We start from the raw sequence: 19,260 nt of genomic DNA, 5'->3' as shown, positions 1-19,260 counted from the left end.
GATGCTCTTAGAGTGAATGGACTGTAGTATTTAAGACGAGTGCACTCACAGCTGCCGATTTGATGAGAAATGCAGGCCAAAACCCCATCATCCCCACTATGGGACCAGGAGATGAGGGTAATAAATATCCAACAGGCTTTACGAAGTGAAGATGGGCCTTTTGGTGGTTTGATTTCTTTATTAGGTGGGCTGATGGTAGAGCAGAGTTTTCTCCAGGTGAAAGATGGAAAGGAGCTGATGCAGCTGTGTGCATTTGTGTGTGTGTGTGTGTGTGTTTGTGTGTGTGTGTGTGTGTGTGTGTGTGTAAGAGAGGGAGAGAGGGACAGAGAGAGTGAAAGTGAGAGACAGAGAGAGAATGTCTCCTCAAAAACATAACAAGGAAAATGATTTCCGCTTACTCTGTGAGAGAGAGATGTAGAAGAAGAGCACAGTGTAAGAGTTGTAGAAAAAGTGAAGAAATGAAAGAAATGGATAGAAACTAGTGGAGATGTACAGAGGGCTGGTTGGACCAGACTGGGTGGTTGCAGTCAGAGGAATGTGGGCTATTTCCATAACACTACCGTCATCTGTCAAGAGGCAGGAACTGTCAAAGAAAGTGTGTGTGTGTGTGTGTGTGTGTGTGTGTGTGTGTATGTGTATGGGCATGTTCCTGTTTGTTTGTGCATGCTTGGGAGCTGCAAGTAGGCAAAGTAAGGCTAGAAGAAAAAGAATTACCTACCAGCCACAATTGCACCTGTACCTGAGAGGGAACCAAGCTGCTAAAAGCAGTGTTAGTGTGAAGTTATACCAGACTACTGACCTACAGTACTGACCCTTACTGACCAACAGAAGGACACAGACATCCTTACTGATGGAATGTCAGTCATGGGACCAGGGCAGAGGAATGGGCGATGTGGTATGTATTTTATTCAGGAAATAGAAAACTGTCCTGGCAAAGATAAAGAGCTATAATAATGTTTTGAGCTGTATTCAGTATAAGAATGTGTATTGCCTTAATTATGCAGGGTTTATTTCTTGAGTAAGAAGTAGATATCTTATTCTCACCTACTGCACAATGCTATGTTGACAGAAAAGTTGTAGGCTGAAGTAAATGTTAACATCAGCCCTATGGGGTTTGTTTGTTGGCGTGTCACAGAACCTGACACACTTATCCAACCTACTTACATCATTCCTAACTCAGCTGGGTTGCACGTATTTGCAGCGATTGCAGCACCATAATGCTGCTAATGGGTTGTGTCCTGAACTTGTGTAAGTGCTCCTTAATTAGCCCGCGATGGGAACAGCTACTGCCCTGCCCATGTTTGTGTGGTTACCATTGTTACGGGCAGACCAGGGCCGGCGGTCCTAATCACAGCAGACATCCTCTCCATTGTCCCGCTGCAAACCTGGAGAAAATCAGGAAGTGTTCCGCCGGCTCTGTTTGCTGTTGGTTTGCTCTCATCACTCTGGACACAAGATTGTCACTCTGGAAAGGACAATACGGGTTGTGCTGATTGAAGTTTTTAGCAGGCAGATGAGCTAATTTGTCCTCGATCAAGGGTCTTGTTTAGAATAAGATTAGTGTAACGGTTAAGATTTGAGTTAAAGTAGTTAAAATGTGGTGTATCAGTTAGAAAACATCAAAGGTTTCTAGTGCTTTTCCAGTATAATCAGCTGGCACCTTATCTGCCATCATGAGCAGTTTTCATTATAAACCAGGTAACCATATCATGAGGAACAAACATGCCCTCCTGTCGACTCTGTCTCCTCCACGCAATATAACAGGGGGATCAGTATGCAAGTCCAGCTTCTCTGCTGCTCTCCGTGCCAAGGAGGTTGGGAAGGCGTGACCGTCGATGGGATTTAGCCATTTGATTTAGCGATCTGCCAATAGCGGCCCGTCAGGCACGTGGATCAGATCCCAATCTCTCCCCCTATCTCCAGAAACATCCGTCAGTGAACTGTCCCAGGGCTGAGGTCTTCCCGTCTGGACTGTCTGTCAGGGCCGGTCCTAGATTCTCATGCGGGGTGGAATGAGGAACAAGACCGTAATACATTATTCAAAACCCTGAGTAGTTTTCTGCTATCAGGCGATTGGGGTCTAAAGGTTCAATCACAGATGGGCAAGGTTAGCTTGGGCAGCAGTCAGCATCGCTCGTTCCGCTATGTCTAAAAAAAACAATCAGTAATGGTTGTGTTTTTTTGCCTGGAACCCAGACAGTGATCACTGACTGCAACAAAGAATGTCATTCAGATCGTATCAGCGCAAGAGTGCATCATGAGCGGAGTTGAAAAACAGGCTCTGTTATCAATGGCGTGAATAATTTGCATGTGATCTCTGATTTCCTTGTTGTGACCGCTGTGACTGACTGGGGCAGGTCAAGTCATAAGTTACAGTTGTCATGGAGTCATAAGATGTAACTGCATAGTCAGAAGCTACCAGATTGATGACAGCGGATTGTATACTAACTAGCGAGCAGAACTGACAGTGAATGCTGTGAAACCGAACTGGAATTTGATAAATTTATCCAACTGGGTGACTTTAGTGCACTTTGAAGACAACTCATTCATGTTCAACTCATTCATGATTAACTAACCCTTCTAACAATAGGACCTTTCTCTATATAGAAATATATAAACGACTTAATCTATAAAGTCTCATTTGGGTGGGAACCCTGTCATGGTGTGCAGTAATTGCGGACATGCCTGGTCACGGTGCGTTTAAGCGACCGTACCTTAGTGACCCTGACTAGACGGGGCTCTCTGACCTCATTAACCCTCTCCCTGACCCCTGGAGATCGTGGTGACCCCGCTGGTTACGGGTGGCTGGGGAGGAGAGAGCCAGGAGAAGAAGAAGAAGAAAGTGATGGTGAGAAAGGAAATGGGAGGGCACAAACTCAAACTCAATGCCCTTCCCTTTGGAGAAAAGTCTGGACTAAGTGTCTGTAGAAGCAAAGCTCAACACAATGGCAGTTACTGTTCCATACGGAGCTTGAAGACCAGTGAAAAAGAGCTAAGCATCAAAGTTTAAACTATTATTATGATGTATTGATTGTTACTGGGAAGCCTGGAACCCTCAAGCCATAATATGAAATAGGCAGAGTGGTGCTGTATTGGTAATCTATATGGCGATGCCTGGGGTTAAGTATGGAGTGTTTGTCCATAGCCTAATATGGATTTTTTTCAGGAAGGCAGTTCTCTATGGGAATATGCACACACACACACACACACACACACACACACACACACACACACACATACACACACTCACTCACTCACAGATTCCTCACTAGACGTTCATGTATAATGCAGCAGATGTCCAGACTCAGTAGTACAGTAGTAGTTGCATCCACAATGATATCAGATTACTCTGCGTTTTCCACATGCTAGAAAACACACAGCGGGGGTGGGGGGGGATTTGTCACCCAACGCAGCGGCCATCTATCCCAGACAATTTGTCCCATTCTCTGGTCCAAGCTGGCTCTTTCAGGCAGAGTGGAGGAGGGATGGAGCTAGCGTTTTGCGCATTACAGACGTAGGCTGCCTGCGGGGGCCTCCTCTCGCTCCACAATCACCGCTTTATGAGGCTGCTTAACGAAAACCAGGGGAAGAGAGCGACAGAGACAGAGAGAGCTAGGATGTTTTGTGGGCTGTCATCCGTTTCTTCATCACTCTTGACTCTTTCCCTTCCTTTTCTTTCCTATTTGGCATTGGGAGCATCTTTTTCTGGCTTTGTCTCTCTGTTTCTCTCTCCATCTCTCTCTCGTTCCCAACTTTTTTTTCTCTTTTTATAAATCCCATTCTGTCCCCTTTGCCGTCACTTTTTAAAATGTTCATTATCTCTTTCAAATGTCTTTACTGCTAAGTTTCTTTTGCTTAACACTCAGCTCCCTTTCTGTCTCCTCTCTCTCTCTCTCTTATTTGGCTTAATTTTCGTAAAAGTCGGTGGATGCTGTGTGAGCATCGGCGTGTGAGAGAGATGATCACACATTTATGAAAGCCATCTTCACCCATCTGGGCTCGTGGTCTCATGACTGGCTGCTCGCCTGTGATAAGGAGCCGTCAGTGAGCATGAGCACCGTGCCCCCACAACCTAATAACCTAATGGTCCGTGCTCCTGTCACTTTGTCTCACTGAGCAAGACAGAGAGGGGGCGTGGAGAGAAGAGAAAACAACTTCACTTCTTTCCCTCCATTATTTACAGTGTGGGGGGAAAAAAAACAACGGGGAAATGTCTGAATTGCAAAGCTGCTTAGCGGTATGATTCAGTTGGGGGATTTGAATCTGCTCTCACCCCCACTTCAAGCACTAGGGTGGATGCGGACAAAGAGAGAGATAGAGGGGGTGTGTGTTAGTGTGTGTGTGTGCCAGTGTGTGTGTGTGTGTGAGAGAGAAGAACAGTGTAGGAGAAGCACAATCTGCTACGGCTCCATGTGAAAATGACCTAGTTCCTGTGAGCTTGCTCTCAAATGGATTGCCGTTTTCTGATGTGTGGAGGAGAGAGGGGGAGGTCCTCCGAGGGTCCGGGGGAGAGCTTGACGTGGCACGGTTAAATGAAGGATAAGTAGGTGGCTCTGGGGACCCACCTTGTAGAATAAAATAAATGTCAGCGTGCGGCGGCGTGATTTATGTATGCATACGGGCTTGTGAGCAGTGTGTGTACATGTAGATTCATGTGTGCTCACCTGTGTGTGTGTGTATATACAGTAGAAGCGTTGTGTGTGCTCTGCAGAGCTGCTGTGCAGTAAAACATGTATGTTGTGTGGTACGCCGCTCTCTCCGCGGTGTTAATTACCCCAAATGAGGAATGGACGAGGGGTCGGCCATCAGAAAACTAATATTTGAAGATGCGGGCTTCACCAGATGCTCGGCGGTAGGGTGTGTGTGTGTCAAACACACAGGGCGTAATTTATGGAGGAGATCTCTTTGCAAGGGGGAAGTTTCTGCGGTTTCATTTCGCCTGGCAGATAATTCTCGTGAATAAATTCCTTCTTTGTATGTGGCTTGGTGGAACCCGCTTCCAACAACTGCTCCCTTTGGTAGATAATTTCCCGTGCAGTTACAGTGGGCCAGGACAGGGAATCCATGAACCTGACCCTGAATCTGTGATCTGTCACGCCTCTGCCTATTGTACCTTAAGCGTAACAATTTAGGTCATGAGTAATGTCATTGGGACGGATTCATTGAATAGGTATGCAGAAATCGCCGCCAGCTTAATCCGTGCGACTCTCTGATTGGTTGGTTGGTGAATGTATTTAGTCCATTCACACAACTCTCCCTCTCTCCCTCTCTCTCTCTCTCTCTCTCTCTCACACACACACTCTCTTTCTCTCTTTTTTTTAATCATTTCCAGTACCTGAAGACCTGTCTTTGGAGGAGAGAGATGAGCTGTCCAACATACGACGCAGGAAAAAAGAGCTTCTGGATGATATTGAAGTGAGTAACAATTATGGGAAGAAATGGAAGAAACACGCTGTTTTTTGTTTGTTTGATTGCCCACGATTAAATGGCATGTCCATATCAAATGAGCAGCTTATAAATCCCAATCAGTGTTCATTCCTTACTTCGGGGTTGGGCTGTGTTGGCCTCTGTCTGTCTGTTTATTGGAATGGATGAAACACAAAATGTACTGAGCCAATATCCTGTCCTTTGCTCTGCAGCGGTTGAAGTTTGAGATTGCAGAGGTAATGACTGAGATCGAGCAGCTAACCTGTGTGGGGGAGAGGTGAGTTCCTCCTGTCGTCACCGCCTTTATTGTCCCTCTGCTCCGTCCTTCTTTTCTCTCTGTCTCCCTGCAGAAACCATCAACTGTTCATTCTGTCTTTTGTCTCTTCCCCTTCTCTAAGCCGTTTAGCCATACAGTCGCTTCCCCATTGAGCCTCACACCTGTCCTTGTGTGTGTGTGTGTGTGTGTGTGTGTGTGTGTGTGTGTGTGTGTGTGTGTGTGTGTGTGTGTTAATCCCCCTTTGTTTGCGGAGTGAAGCGGGGCAGTCCCTCGACTAAACATTTGCTAAACACTCTCTATTGAGAGGCTTTCATCTGATTGGTTGACGAGGTGGAGTGAGACAGTGTGTCAGGCTGTGTGTGTCTCAGGTGCAGCTGGCAGAGGGGCTCGGCTATTTTAGGCACACAGGAAGAGTAGGGAACACACACACAAACACACACACACAGGTGGAGTTTTCCCTGTGGGGTACATGCAAAATGTCTTTTGAAGTAGACTAATGTTAACTGCACTAAAAATTCTTCAAAATGGCTGAAGGGTGGGTTAAAACTGAGGGGAGTCAAATGTAATCTAGATTGAATGCCCCTTTAAGTCCTTTCTATAAACGCACAAGTACCATAGAAGTCATGCTACATCACATGCAACCATGTATAACGTATTACCTGTTTTTCCTGTTTACAGCTCACGTCAAACTCAGTCATTAAGCTCACACAGTAGTAAATTAACAAAGACATGGCGCGTCCTGGACTAAACCAACACAACCTGACAGCTGACCCACTGAACACACACAACAGTCTGGTGACAACGCCACACCCTTAACTGTCACGTGATAGACATTTCTGTGCTCCTTCATTACAGCAAAACGACGCAAAGAAACAAACAGATTGCCATGGGGAGGAAGAAGTTCAACATGGACCCCAAAAAGGTCGGGCCTTGTCCCAAACTGTCTGTCAGAATCAATAAAAGATAGTGCTAATTACACTGACCCTCCTTTTTATGATGCTCTTGGAAATTTGATTGAAGAATGAGGTTTTAAAATATGCACAATTCATCCAGAAGGACAAAAGTAATGCTATGAATCTGCCTAAAACGGGTGACTGAGGTGTAGATGTGTGCTCTTCATGTATGTGTGTGTGTGTTTTCTTATAACAGGGGATCCAGTTTCTCTTGGAGAACGATCTTCTCCAGCACACCCCGGAGGACATAGCACAGTTCCTCTACAAAGGCGAGGGCCTCAACAAAACAGTCATCGGGGACTACTTAGGGGAACGGTGAGCTCTCCAATTCTCCCTCTGTTTTCCTTCCACCTTTCTTTTTCCTCTCCCCATCTCTGTGTCAGATCTACGCTGGTTGTGCTCAGACATGGGCATAAAGCCCCAGGAAATTGGTAGTCTGGATTTATGGAGCAGAGCGGCGGCGGGAGAGCATGCCAGTAAAAGAGCTGAACCTACATGTGGTTCTTATCGGAGTGAAATCAGTGGGGATGGGACTGTCAAAACAACACGGCTTTCATGCCCCTTGGCTCAGCCAACACACTGGTGCTGTGACTTGGCCGCCCAATTTTCCTTTCCACCTTGACCCCCAAAATGCATGAAATTGTCAATGTACACTGCAGCACGTTTTCCAAATAAATTCCATATTGACTGGGTGTGTGGAATATCTGTTTTCTTCTTTTTCCATTTGAATGGAAAGACAGTGTAAATAGTTTTTCATGTCCCTCCTCTCCCCCAGGGATGACTTTAACATCAAGGTCCTCCAGGCGTTTGTGGAGCTTCATGAGTTTGCAGACCTCAACCTCGTACAAGCCTTAAGGTGAGCTGGTACTCGGTCTCATGCTGTTTCTTCTGAAGATAGTATCCTGTTGAAGTGTCAGTAAACAGAGTGTTTATTGACTGCTGGAAACAAAGTCTCCAATGTGATGATTTTATGTTTATGTTTATCATCTCTTTGAAACATTAAAAACCTTCAGGGTAATGGCTATCTTTAAACTATTCTATAGGTTCTTTCATGAATATCCATAGATTGTGAAATGGATTTGCACAATATCAATATTTCATGATATCTCATTAAAATCTCTCTCTCTCTCTCTCTCTCTCTCTCTCTCTCTCTGCTGTTGTAGGCAGTTTCTGTGGAGCTTCAGACTTCCTGGCGAGGCCCAGAAGATTGATCGTATGATGGAGGCCTTCGCCTCCAGGTACTGCCAATGCAATCCCGGCGTCTTCCAGTCCACAGGTACTACACACACACACCCGCACACACACACACTGCGGCAGATATATGAGGCAGTCTCAGACAGGGTCCCCAGGACAGATAACATTCATAAAGAGCGTGGGCCAGCCAGACCACCCCAGCCTCAGATCAATGCAGCAGGCGACCTGTCTTCCCTCATTACAGCGGGACCCGTCTTGGCCCATATAAATCTTTAGCATGTGGCCACACCACTGAAGCTTCTCCTAAACCTCTTGCTGTAGGACAGTAAACGTTCCACAGAGTGCATCTCTTCAGATGTGGTTGTTGTTGATGTGTAAAACACTTCCTGACTACATCCTAACTCTCTCTTAAACTCTTCTTTCACACAATTCCTTTGAGGTTTCCTCTTGTACGCTATCAGTCTGAACTTGACTGGACCATCCAGTCCAATTACTTCTCCTATTCCTGCCATGGTTAGCAGCTAGGTGGCTAATTGCTGTGTAATCAGTATTTGTGTCTCCAGTAGTGGTAATGAAATTGATCACTGGTCAATAGCAGTCTTGGCCAGTCGCACTTGGTCTCCTGTCCCTGTGGTGACCAGCAGAGACTTGATGAGGATGCTGGTGGCAGCTCAGGTCATGAATATTAATGTGGTGCAGTGGTGACACACCCAGACTTAGTTATTGGTCGTCTCTCAGGATCGGTGCTGTGAGGCGTGCTGGGTCATGAGTTATGGTGTGTAGCATGTTGACTGGGGCAGCAAGTGTGTGCAGGTGTGTGGATGGATGAGGTGCATTTGAAGGGTGGTTAACAGGAGTTATGATATGGAATCACATAGCGGTGGATCATGTGTGTGTGTGTGTGTGTGTGTGTATGTCTGTTCATGAACAGGAATGACTGCACAAAGTGTCCGGGACACACTGACTGCAATGTCACAGAGCCTTGGATGGGGCTATGCGTGTGTGTGTGTGTGTGTGAGAGTGTGTGTGTGTGTGTGTGTGTGTGTGTGAGAGAGAGTGTTTGTGCGTGTGTGTGTTCTAGAACATGGGGCTCTTCACTGATTAATTTCTCACTTTTATTAGACAAAGTCATAAATTTGTCAGTGAGGAGATCTGTTGATGGACTGCTGTCCGATTCATCACAAATCATTCCTGTTGTCCATCTCAGCCAATGGCATTAGAATAAATGACTTAAGTACCTTTGACTGTGCGGCCACTGCTCCTATAGAGGTGAGGTGCGTTGAATCAGAATTTGGAATCAATGCAGGATTTCACAATTCGGTCTAGATTTGTGAAAATGCAAAGAAAGTGTCTTTTGATGACCGCAGATGAGAGTTAGTTCAGATGTTTCCAGCTTTGATAGAGCCGCTCATATCAGTGATCATGAATATGGATTGCATTGTCAAAGATCACTGGAATAACTTTTTGGAAATGTTGTTTTAGGGTGGATTTTCTTTTTAATTCTGAGAATATGTGAATAATCTTTGAAGGGATGATATCATAGACCAATGAGCTAGACTTCCACACTAATCCATACACTTTATATTGGGACATGCATTCATATAAACACATAGGCCCATGCTGTATTTTATATACGTATGTTTATCAGTGACGCTGTGTGTCTTGTCCTCCGCAGACACCTGCTATGTGCTATCATTTGCCATCATTATGCTGAACACCAGCCTGCACAATCCCAACGTCAGAGACAAGCCCCCTGTGGAGCGCTTCATCTCCATGAACAGAGGGATCAACGAGGGGGGAGACCTCCCAGAGGAGCTACTCAGGGTGAGAGTGCCGGCTCAGTGTAGTGAGTCGGGTAGTTTTGACGAATGTATGCAATGTATAGGAAAAACAAAAAACATCTAAAAAAAATGCATCATTGTCACGGTTGATACGTTAAAGTCCTTGAATATAAAAAACATGGCAGCCTACATGACATACATTAACATTATATAACAATTAAAATTCATTTAAATTGCCAGTTCTAATGCACGCTATGATTCAGTACAAAAAGCTCACAGTCAGTGTGTTGTGTGGAGAGAGAGTCAGACAGACAGAGAGAGAGAGAGAGAGAGAGAGAGAGAGAGAGACCTGCTGGAAGTTTTCCCTCTATGTGAAGCAGATAAAGTAGTCATGCTTCAGTAATTGAGATATTGCAGCTCAGCCGAATGAGATCTTCTCCCCAGATACTGATGCTAACAATCTTCCACGATCTCTCATAGAAAAAAAAAAAAAAAAGTCGCTCTACCCACATACTGTAGGGTGAAGTCTGTACCAAAGTGCCCCTGGCTTCAGTTAGGTACAAAAGGGTACAACTTTGGAAAACTAGCTCTTTGTTATACACTCTCTCACGATCACACTTTCATGCTTTTTACCCAAACCCGCTCCCCGAGTCATTTGAGGCATGAATCATTATAGCGTTTCTCACTTTCCCTTTCCAAGACTGAAATAGAATCTGTCAATGTCATGTTTTATGCGCCCTTAATCTGAAGGCTGCGATGAGTATTTGGAGATGCAGGGAGATGTGTGGGCTCATCTCAAAGTGTTATGTGCACTGATGCTTTGCTGTTTCACAGTGTCTTCCCTCTTCTCCCCGTTTGTTGTCTCTCTCTCTCTCTCTCTCTCTCTCTCTCTCTCGCCCTGTTTCTCTCTCGCCCTGTTTCTCTCTTTCCAGAATCTATATGAGAGCATTAAGAGCGAACCCTTTAAGATCCCAGAGGATGATGGGAATGACCTGACGCACACGTTTTTCAACCCAGACAGAGAGGGCTGGCTGCTCAAATTAGGTTAGTGACTAGCGCCGCACATTCCCCAGCCGACAGAATGCAAGACATCCTGATTGACTTTATTTGGTTACTCTTGCATTTCTTCTCTCTAAATCTGTGGCTTGTTTTTTTCACTAAGGTACGTAGTGCAGGATAGAGACTCTGTAAGGATCGTGTCACTCTCACCATCTCGCCTGGAGGAGAGGTATCACGTTTTAGACACCAGGGACTAGATTGTCACTGGTTAAATTTTAAAATTGCCGATTTAAAATTTAATCAGATTGAAGCACTGTCGCTTGGAACTTCAACTAGATTGGTATTTGAGGCGTTCAGAATGTGCAGTGTGTAATATCAGATATATACAGATTTGAGTGACCACAGCTATGCTTTTCATAAAGGTTGATACAGTCCAACCAGAGAATGATTTTCCCTTTTCAGGTTGTTTCATTTGATGTCAGAGAAGGCCTAGAGGCTGAAGACTAATCAGTATTTCACAAGAAAAAAGCAAAAATTTGAGAAAAAACTGAAAAAATACCTATGACCATGAATTTGAATGATAGAAATATGTTTTTTTCTTATCCCATAAATCATCTCGTGACCCCCCAGAATTATCTCGCGACCCTGTGGGAGAACCACCGCGCTAAAGGATGCAATGAGACATTTATTGTAAAATCCAGACTGATCTGACAATGAAATTTTCTAACCAGTGATTTTAATAAAACAGCAGGTTCACGACAGGTTACATACTGTTTCAACGGTGTGAAGCGGTCCAGTTGCCATGGCACTGCCATTATGGAGGGCAGTGTTGATCACACATTTTCCCACAATGCACTACTCACGAAGGAACCAAGGCAGCTTGGAAAGGAATGTGTGTGTGTGTGTGTGTGTGTGTGTGTGTGTGTACCAGGGGTGTTATGCTTTCCCAGTGAGATAATAGAGTTTTGGGTCTTGTTTCTACTCTGTATTGCTTCATGTGTGTTGGCTTATGTTCTTGTTTGTTTGCATGTGTTTTTGATTTGAAGCTCCCTTCCTCCCTCGCTCCCCTTTCCACACTATAACTTTTAATATGTTTCTTCCTGTTGTTCAGTAGTGCTTACACACCTAGTTACTTTTCACCTCTCTCTCTCTCTCTCTCTCTCTCTCTCTCTCTCTCTCCCTCTGTCTCTCTCTCTCTCTCTCTCTCTCTCTCTCTCTCTCTCTCTCTCTCTCTCTCTCTCTCTCTCTCTCTCTCGTATTTTTAAAACATACATTATAATAGCCTGGCTATTAATTGTCAAAGGTGACAGCGCAAACTCACTGCAGGTGGCTGAGGTCAGACTTTTCTCTCTCTTTCTCTTTCTCACTCACACACACACACACCTGGCTTTGACCTGCACATTCCCGCAGCTCTATGTAACGTCTCTGTAGTCTCATCTAACCCAGTACGTATGAATGCAAATAGCCCCAGTGTGGCTTACAGACCCAACATGATTACATTCTAGTACGGTTCCTCCCTGGAGCCATTTCCCGCACGAGTTCTCACTGTAATATTTCTAATTTGACTCTCTAAAAATAAACCCTGGGGGATACGGAGGAATAAATGCCTTTTTTTTTATAGCAAATCTCTCGTTATGCGGAGCGGAAATTAGGGTTTTGGCCACGCTAATTCAATAGCCAGAGTCTATTGAAATGTAAAGGAAACCCAGAGCGTTGGTAATTATGTTTGGCCCATATAGACTCATGTGAGGCGGAATGGGAACGGGGAAGAAATGCAGTGAAAAGTGTTGGAAGCAGAAGTGTTGTCCTACAAACACTTCCCTAAGGCATGGGTAGTATAGTGAGGAACTAATCAGGAATGTTAGGTCAAAGCCTCACACACACACACACACACAAACACACACACACACACACAGGAAACCAGCAGAATGTGCTTGCGCGTGTGTATGTGCGTGCAAGTGTAGGTATGTGGCTTTCTGCTTGCCTGCATGCAGATACTGTCCATACGTCTCCCAGCAGGAGAGCTTCCTCGGTGTCCGGGCCTTACCTCTCTGAACCAAGCGGTGTTTTCCTCCAACACAAGGCTCTGCAGTCAGGCTGAGTCCGCTGCCAGAGGGGGAATTCTGTTACAGACCAAAGTGTTGGAGTTTTGTGCCTGCCCCCCTCTCCGCTTTTTTGGATGTAGTTTGCACAAGCTAACACGTGAGATGCTGAACTTGCTCTGGGGTTAGGCGTGCGTGTGTTTGTCTGTGTGTCTGTGCACGTGTGTGTGTTTGCATATGTGTGTGTGTGTGTGTGTGTGTGTGTGTGTGTGTGAGTGTGTGTGTGTTCCTTCAGGGGTGCTTTAGGTGCCAAGTTAGGTTCATATCAAGTGCTGTGTGCTCTCCTCTCCTGAGATCCAATAGGGTTTTATCCTGTTGCCTTTAAAAATGAATAGGCAAAGTCAGTAATAATTTATCAGTTGCGTGAGTCATCATTTAACGAAGCTGGGAGTTGGGAGAGATACTGGTGGTTGATTGGTGGTGTTTTCTACATGCACGAACACAAAGTGGATCACATTTTAAACACTATTCTTCTGCTTGTCTTCTGCTTTACATTTGAACCTCCAGCCACAATGATAATAACAATACAGCACACCAAATATTGATTCTTGGTACTATTGATAATATCGCCATACAGTATCCAATCCAATCCAACAAGGACTTGTTCAGATTGCTGATCTGTTTTTATTCATAATTTAGGCAAGTAAAAACATGAGAGGTTCTTTAGGTTTGACCATCAATTCACTAATTAAGTGCAGGTGTGATAAGGGCGACCTGTGATCAACCATGTGACCGTGTCAAAGACGAGGTCATGTGAAAATGTCAGAGGTACATTATCTCTTTGATACTAAATCTACAGTACATTGAACCAAAAGTTAAAATACTACATTTTTCTCATCTAAACATTTTTAGTTTTTACAAAGTCTCATAAAGCCAAATGGCAATGGAAACATCAATTCATTAAAAACAGAATCCCTCTCTATATAATTTGAATAGCACATGAGAATCAACAGAGTCACATGTCCCGGGTCTTGGTGGAGTCTTCCTGACGGGCCGCCAGTCTGTCACTGCGGCCATTGTGTCACTTCCTGTCTCCTCTTCCTCTTCCTGTCAGGGGGCCGAGTGAAAACCTGGAAGAGAAGGTGGTTCATCCTGACTGACAACTGCCTCTACTACTTTGAATACACGACAGTAAGTCTGGCATCAAAGACCGTGTTGTCACGGTAATACCTGTTACAGATCGTTACTGTGCCTGCTCTCAACCATCTGTGTCAGTATGTACACTACCAGTCAAAGGTTTGGACGCACCTGAGTGAATGTACTATGTTTTTCATTCTCTTAAAGACATTTTGATCTAAAGGCTTCTGCTTAAATGCTTGAAATGTGTTTCTTAGACAAATATAAATAGTGAAGTTGATGCCTATGTATGAATCTCTTCCCAAAGCCTTTGCCTTTCCATCAAGGCAAAGAGTGGCTACTTTAAAGAATCTAAAATATAAGATAGTTTTGATTTGTTTGACACTTTTTTGGTCACTGCATAATTCCATTTGTGTTATTTCATAGTTTTGATGTCTTTACTGTTATTCTACAATGTGGAAAATAGTAAAAAATAAAGAAAATGTGGTGTGTCCAAATGTTTGTCTGGTAGTGTATGTGTGTGTGTGTGTGTGTGTTTGTCTATCTGTATTCTTTTCTGTAGCAGTGAGTTTGTATGCGTGTCCCTTTGAGATTTTTATCAGTGCATTTGCCTTTCCATCCCTGCTTGCTGCTAGATCAGCACTGTCCTCCCTCAACCCTGGTATTATCCTGCAGGACACTATCATTATGTCCCGTCCTCTGGTCGGCCCGCTCCACACACACATTATCTGCTCCCAACACTGTGTGTGTGTGTGTGTGTGTGTGTGTGTGTGTGTGTGAGTGGGGGTGGCGGGGGGGGTTCAAGGTTGCAAAACATGTCACAGTGTATTTTCTCCTCTCTGTCTCTACCTCACTTCCTCACCCACACACACACACACTCTCTCTCCTCTCCTCTTTTCTTTCCTTTTCTCTTTCTGTCTCTCTATCTCTTTGTCTCATCCTCTGTCATCTTTCTCTTTCATGTTTCTTTAATGTATCACTTCATGTCTCTTTTCATGTTTCTCTCTTGTCTTTTCTTTTTCCTCCCTCTCCCTTCTTTCTCTCCCATTGATGCTCCTCTCATCTATACATTCCTCCTCCTTTCTTTCTTTCTTTCTTTCTTTCTTTCTTTCTTTAATTGCTCTCTCCCCTCCTCTTCACTCGGTTGTTGTTTTTCATGTCTCTCTTTCTCGTCCCTGTCTCCCTCAGGACAAGGAGCCTCGTGGGATCATTCCTCTGGAGAATCTCAGCATCAGGGAGGTGGAGGAGCCCAGGAAACCAGTGAGTGTTGCTTCATTAGAGACATCATACACACAAGCATCTTGTTCTCAATTACCATGTTTAAAGATGGTTAACATTAGAACGACAGATCTTGTTCATTGTGCTGTCGAACCTAATTACCTGACAGCAACTTTTCCTGCAGTTGATCATTTCGTCCCCACCTTTCTCCCCCCCTCCAGAACTGCTTTGAGCTCTACAACCCCAATCACAAGGGCCAGGTGATCAAAGCCTGCAAGACGGAGGCGGATGGGCGTGTCGTCGAGGGAAACCACGTGGTGTACAGGATATCAGCGCCCACGCCGGAGGAGAAGGAGGAGTGGATCAAATCCATCAAGTAAGACTCCTCACAAGTAGCCTTCACACAAGAACCATGACATTACCAGAAAAGACCCAGGAAGGACACTGATACGGGTTTTCTGCATACTTAATCTGTATCAGATGCGTTGCAGTGTATGCCAATAGGATATTTAATAGACAGTGATACGGGCGATATAGACATAAAAAGTATGGTCGCAGATGTCAGATACCACACATAACTCTTACAGTAATAACCTCGCTGTCAGTGACCTGAATATTGGATGCTATGTAATTGCCTGCATAGAAGATGGTGCAATGTCAAAGAGAGTTGGCTCAGCAGAACAGAGTTGGTTGCTTGTGTACTGTAATATAGTGCAATCCCCCCCCCCCCCCCCCCCCCCCCCCTCTCTCTATATATTCTGAAAGAGTATTCACTGGGGAAATGACGGGGGATTAGTCACTGCTTATAGCACCCCGGGGGGTGAGCCAGCAGACCCAGCAGACCCAGCTAGGAGAGGCAGCTCCAAACTGGGCTAATGCGTTAGCAGCCACGGAGGCTAACGAGCAGCAGCATGCGCTTCACCAGAGGGGTCCAAGAGCACTCGGGGTCTGGGGAGATAAAAGGCTTTTTATGGAAATCATCATTTTCTCCTCTTGCTAGCATGGAGATGGTTATAGTCGCAGTGCGTTATCTGCTTATCTTTAGTCACAATTTTAGAGCTTTGTATAAAATACCTTATTTTGGGGGTGTGGGTGGGCATCTGGGTCAGTGGAGAAAGTGGGCCATAACTTCATCCAATGCATTGGTAGGCTACAGATTTCTATATTTGTATATCTCATACTTTTCCATTCCATTGAACATATTAGGTTTGGTATTCACATATTTTGCATGGATGGCAATGGAGGAAATGGCATTTCATATGAGTCATGGCATCCTTTCCTGGTTGGATTTGATCTGTCTCTATGCTTCAATGAATCTACAGCACCCTACAGAGTTTTTGTTTCAGGAAATTAGGTTGTGGAAAATGACAATAAGCCGTACGAAAGAGGGGAATAGTCATCGTATACAGATCCATTCTTCAGCGCGTGGCAGTGTAAAGGGAATCGGAGAAACCCGCAGTGGGGGGTTGAGCCGCTTCTTGCTTTGTGCTGGTGCTAACAGGATTTAGCAGCCGTGAAACTGGGCTCCTCAGTAGAGCCCAAATGGCTTCCTGACTCACTCGCTCTCATTGTACAGAGTGCCTTTCCCTCGTCCTAAAAAGGGAGCGAGAGAAAGCCGAAGAGTCAATAATCTTGAGCACTATTGTTTTCCCTCATTCAGACCTATAAACCTGCACAACGGCAGGCGGGAGAGAGTGTGTGTGAGAGTGTGTGCAATTGTGTGTGTGTGTGTGTGTGTGTGTGTGTGTGTGTGTGTTTTACTACGTGCTTGGCAGAGTTCTAGAGTGGGGAATCAGTGAGAGGTTCCAGCGAAACTCAGAGTGATGGAACCAGAGTACCAAGGAAAAACTGGGGGGGTGGAGGGGAACGGAGGGGGTTCTCTTCAGAAACCATGGAAACCAAACTAGGTCACTGCACAAACTTTTTTCTTTTTTTTCTTTTTTTGATCTAGTTAAGGCAGGGGTTTGTATAAATGTGCCTACATTTCCATATCAAAGATGCTCAAGACCCTCCTCTCATGTGGCCTTATTATTTATTTCGTTGCTGTCCTTTGATTGGCTTCTCCAGGGCCAGCATTAGCAGAGACCCCTTCTACGACATGTTGGCCACCAGGAAGAGACGCATCGCCAACAAGAAGTGAAGAGGGACAATCTTCTCCACGTGCAACCTCCAACCCCTCCGTCTTTCTCCCTTTCCTGCCCCACTTCATGCACACATAACATAAACCACACACACACACACACACACATAAGCCTGGTCCCGCAAAGCTGGATTCGCCACAGAAATGACTGGCAACCTCGGTGATGTATTCCTCCAGTGCAGACTCCGATCTTGAAGGCAAACCTCAATCCCTCCCCTGGACTATCTCCAAGTCCCGGGCACTCGGAGCCGGGGAGACATGACACACTACTGAGTGGACAGCAAAGCTCCAGGACACACAGATTAGTGGACCCAATATTAATACACAGTGGACCAGCATATGAACAACCCTTCACAAGACCAGCCAGCCAGCGTGTGCTGATATGAAATAGTCTCCTGTCTCCTGTTTGCTCCCCTCCGCTCTTACCATCCCATACACTCCCCTACCTCCCCCTCTTACATTCATACCATGTGTCTCTAGGTCTTCCTAAAGCACAACTGCCATTTTTCAGGTGCACATGCATGCATGTGAGGTATTATAGACCAATATGTTTGAGATATGTTTGTACATGTGTGTATGTTTTCTCTGTGAGTATGCAGCAGTGTGCATCTTGTCAGTGCATACAGCATTTACAGTATGGGTGTATAAGTGATATAAGCATTCCCTCCCACTGTGCTTTATGAAAAGATTATGTTGTGATCTAAAATCAGAGTTCAGATGTATGTTTGTAATCATTTAGGCAGGGGCAAGACGGTCCCTCTTCAGAGATGAAAGGCATGGATGAATAGAGATTGTGGGGGAACGAAGGAGGGGGGGAGAGAGAGATGGAAAGAGTGAGAGAGAGAGGGACAGAGGGGAGAGAAAGTTGGGAGGAGGTGGGGAAGTCGAGACGAAGATTGCAGTATAACCTCACCTGGACCATGTCATCATCTCACTCTGGTGCTGAAGTCTTCTCCCCAGGTGCCATGACAGAAGCTCTGCTCAGAAAAACCTCAGAAAACAGTGCTGGGTTAGATTTAGGTTGATTTTAGGTTCAGACAAAGCATTACAGTCTTGAGTCAGCTGGGCTGATTTCATTTATTTGTGTGGAGCACAGAATTTTGAAATGTGCATACTTTTATTTTAGTTGAGTAGTAAAGGGGCTGTTGCCTAGGCTTAACATGAAACTTACTTTTGGACTGAAAGCCCTTTCAATAGAGAAACTCTTTACAGTCTCAAAGGTAGGTTTTGTCTATGCCTATGCAATTATCCAATAGGGTACCAGTCAGATTAAGCTTTTCTGTTCAAGTCTCTCAAGGTCCAAACATGTTGGCCTATGTCAGTGAAGGTCGATGTATTGATGTGATCCTGTATGCATTTGGTTTGTAATCCTACAGATTCTTGCTTGCTTTTTGTGTTCTTCTTTGAGAAAAATATAACCGACTATCTTTTTGTATTTATTTTCATTTGTGAAATGGTTTAATGCTACCCGTAAATGTTAAACAATATATGCTTAAGTTATGTATGTATATATAATGTATAGGTTTTTGGTCTCTTTTTGTTGTCGTATGCACACTCTGTGTAACATGTTTGAGCCTACTGGCAGAACTTTGCATCAGCTGAAGTTTGGGGTCTTCTTTACAAAAGCCTTAAACATAATCATAAGAAAATATATGAGGAGGATGATGATGATGGTGGTGATGATGATGATGATGATGATGATAATAATAATAGTGGTGCTGTAATGGACAATAACTGTGATGATGATAAAAAAAAAGCCATGACCGATGATTGAGGAAGATGTTTGCATTTCTGATGATGATTACAGTGAAGATGGTGCTGATGTAATTTCAATGATGATGATGATAGTACAGTAATATCAGTGATGATGATGGTAATATATCAGTAATGATGATGTCAACAAACTATTAAGTCTAAACCAGTAGTTTTCTATGTGATTGTAAAATAAAATGAAAGCCCTGTGGTTGGGGCAGAATATTACCTTCTACTGCCCTGTGTGGGCTATAGTTACATTAACTTTTATATTCTCTGTAAAAGCTATTGGTCACGTTGTACATTACGTGTATCTACATAAAGTATACATAAAGCTTAC

The 19,260-nt window shown here is 44.5% G+C and overlaps 1 protein-coding gene across 3 annotated transcripts in view; it reads left to right on the top strand.

Moving 5' to 3' along the window:
• cyth3b (cytohesin 3b) overlaps positions 1–19,260 on the top strand; it is a 31,931-nt gene extending 12,671 nt beyond the window's left edge. Inside the window, exons 1-13 of one of the 3 annotated variants that reach the window (XM_071910441.2) lie at positions 649–895; positions 5,333–5,415; positions 5,640–5,704; positions 6,560–6,626; positions 6,854–6,972; positions 7,433–7,513; positions 7,821–7,933; positions 9,527–9,675; positions 10,565–10,676; positions 13,788–13,864; positions 14,999–15,070; positions 15,250–15,404; positions 17,096–19,260. In XM_071910441.2, coding sequence (XP_071766542.1) covers positions 856–895; positions 5,333–5,415; positions 5,640–5,704; positions 6,560–6,626; positions 6,854–6,972; positions 7,433–7,513; positions 7,821–7,933; positions 9,527–9,675; positions 10,565–10,676; positions 13,788–13,864; positions 14,999–15,070; positions 15,250–15,404; positions 17,096–17,168 — 1,206 coding nt within the window. In that variant the 5' untranslated portion in view covers positions 649–855 and the 3' untranslated portion in view covers positions 17,169–19,260. Of the gene's footprint in view, positions 1–648; positions 896–5,332; positions 5,416–5,639; positions 5,705–6,559; positions 6,627–6,853; positions 6,973–7,432; positions 7,514–7,820; positions 7,934–9,526; positions 9,676–10,564; positions 10,677–13,787; positions 13,865–14,998; positions 15,071–15,249; positions 15,409–17,095 lie in introns of those variants that run through there. The other 2 variants (XM_078284563.1, XM_078284564.1) reach the window with 2 other exon arrangements.

Source organism: Centroberyx gerrardi, chromosome 7 (assembly GCF_048128805.1).
Source record: "Centroberyx gerrardi isolate f3 chromosome 7, fCenGer3.hap1.cur.20231027, whole genome shotgun sequence".
Classification (NCBI taxonomy): Eukaryota; Metazoa; Chordata; class Actinopteri; order Beryciformes; family Berycidae; genus Centroberyx; species Centroberyx gerrardi.
Note: the sequence above shows the minus strand (reverse complement) of the source record. Positions and strands in the feature narration are given on the sequence as shown.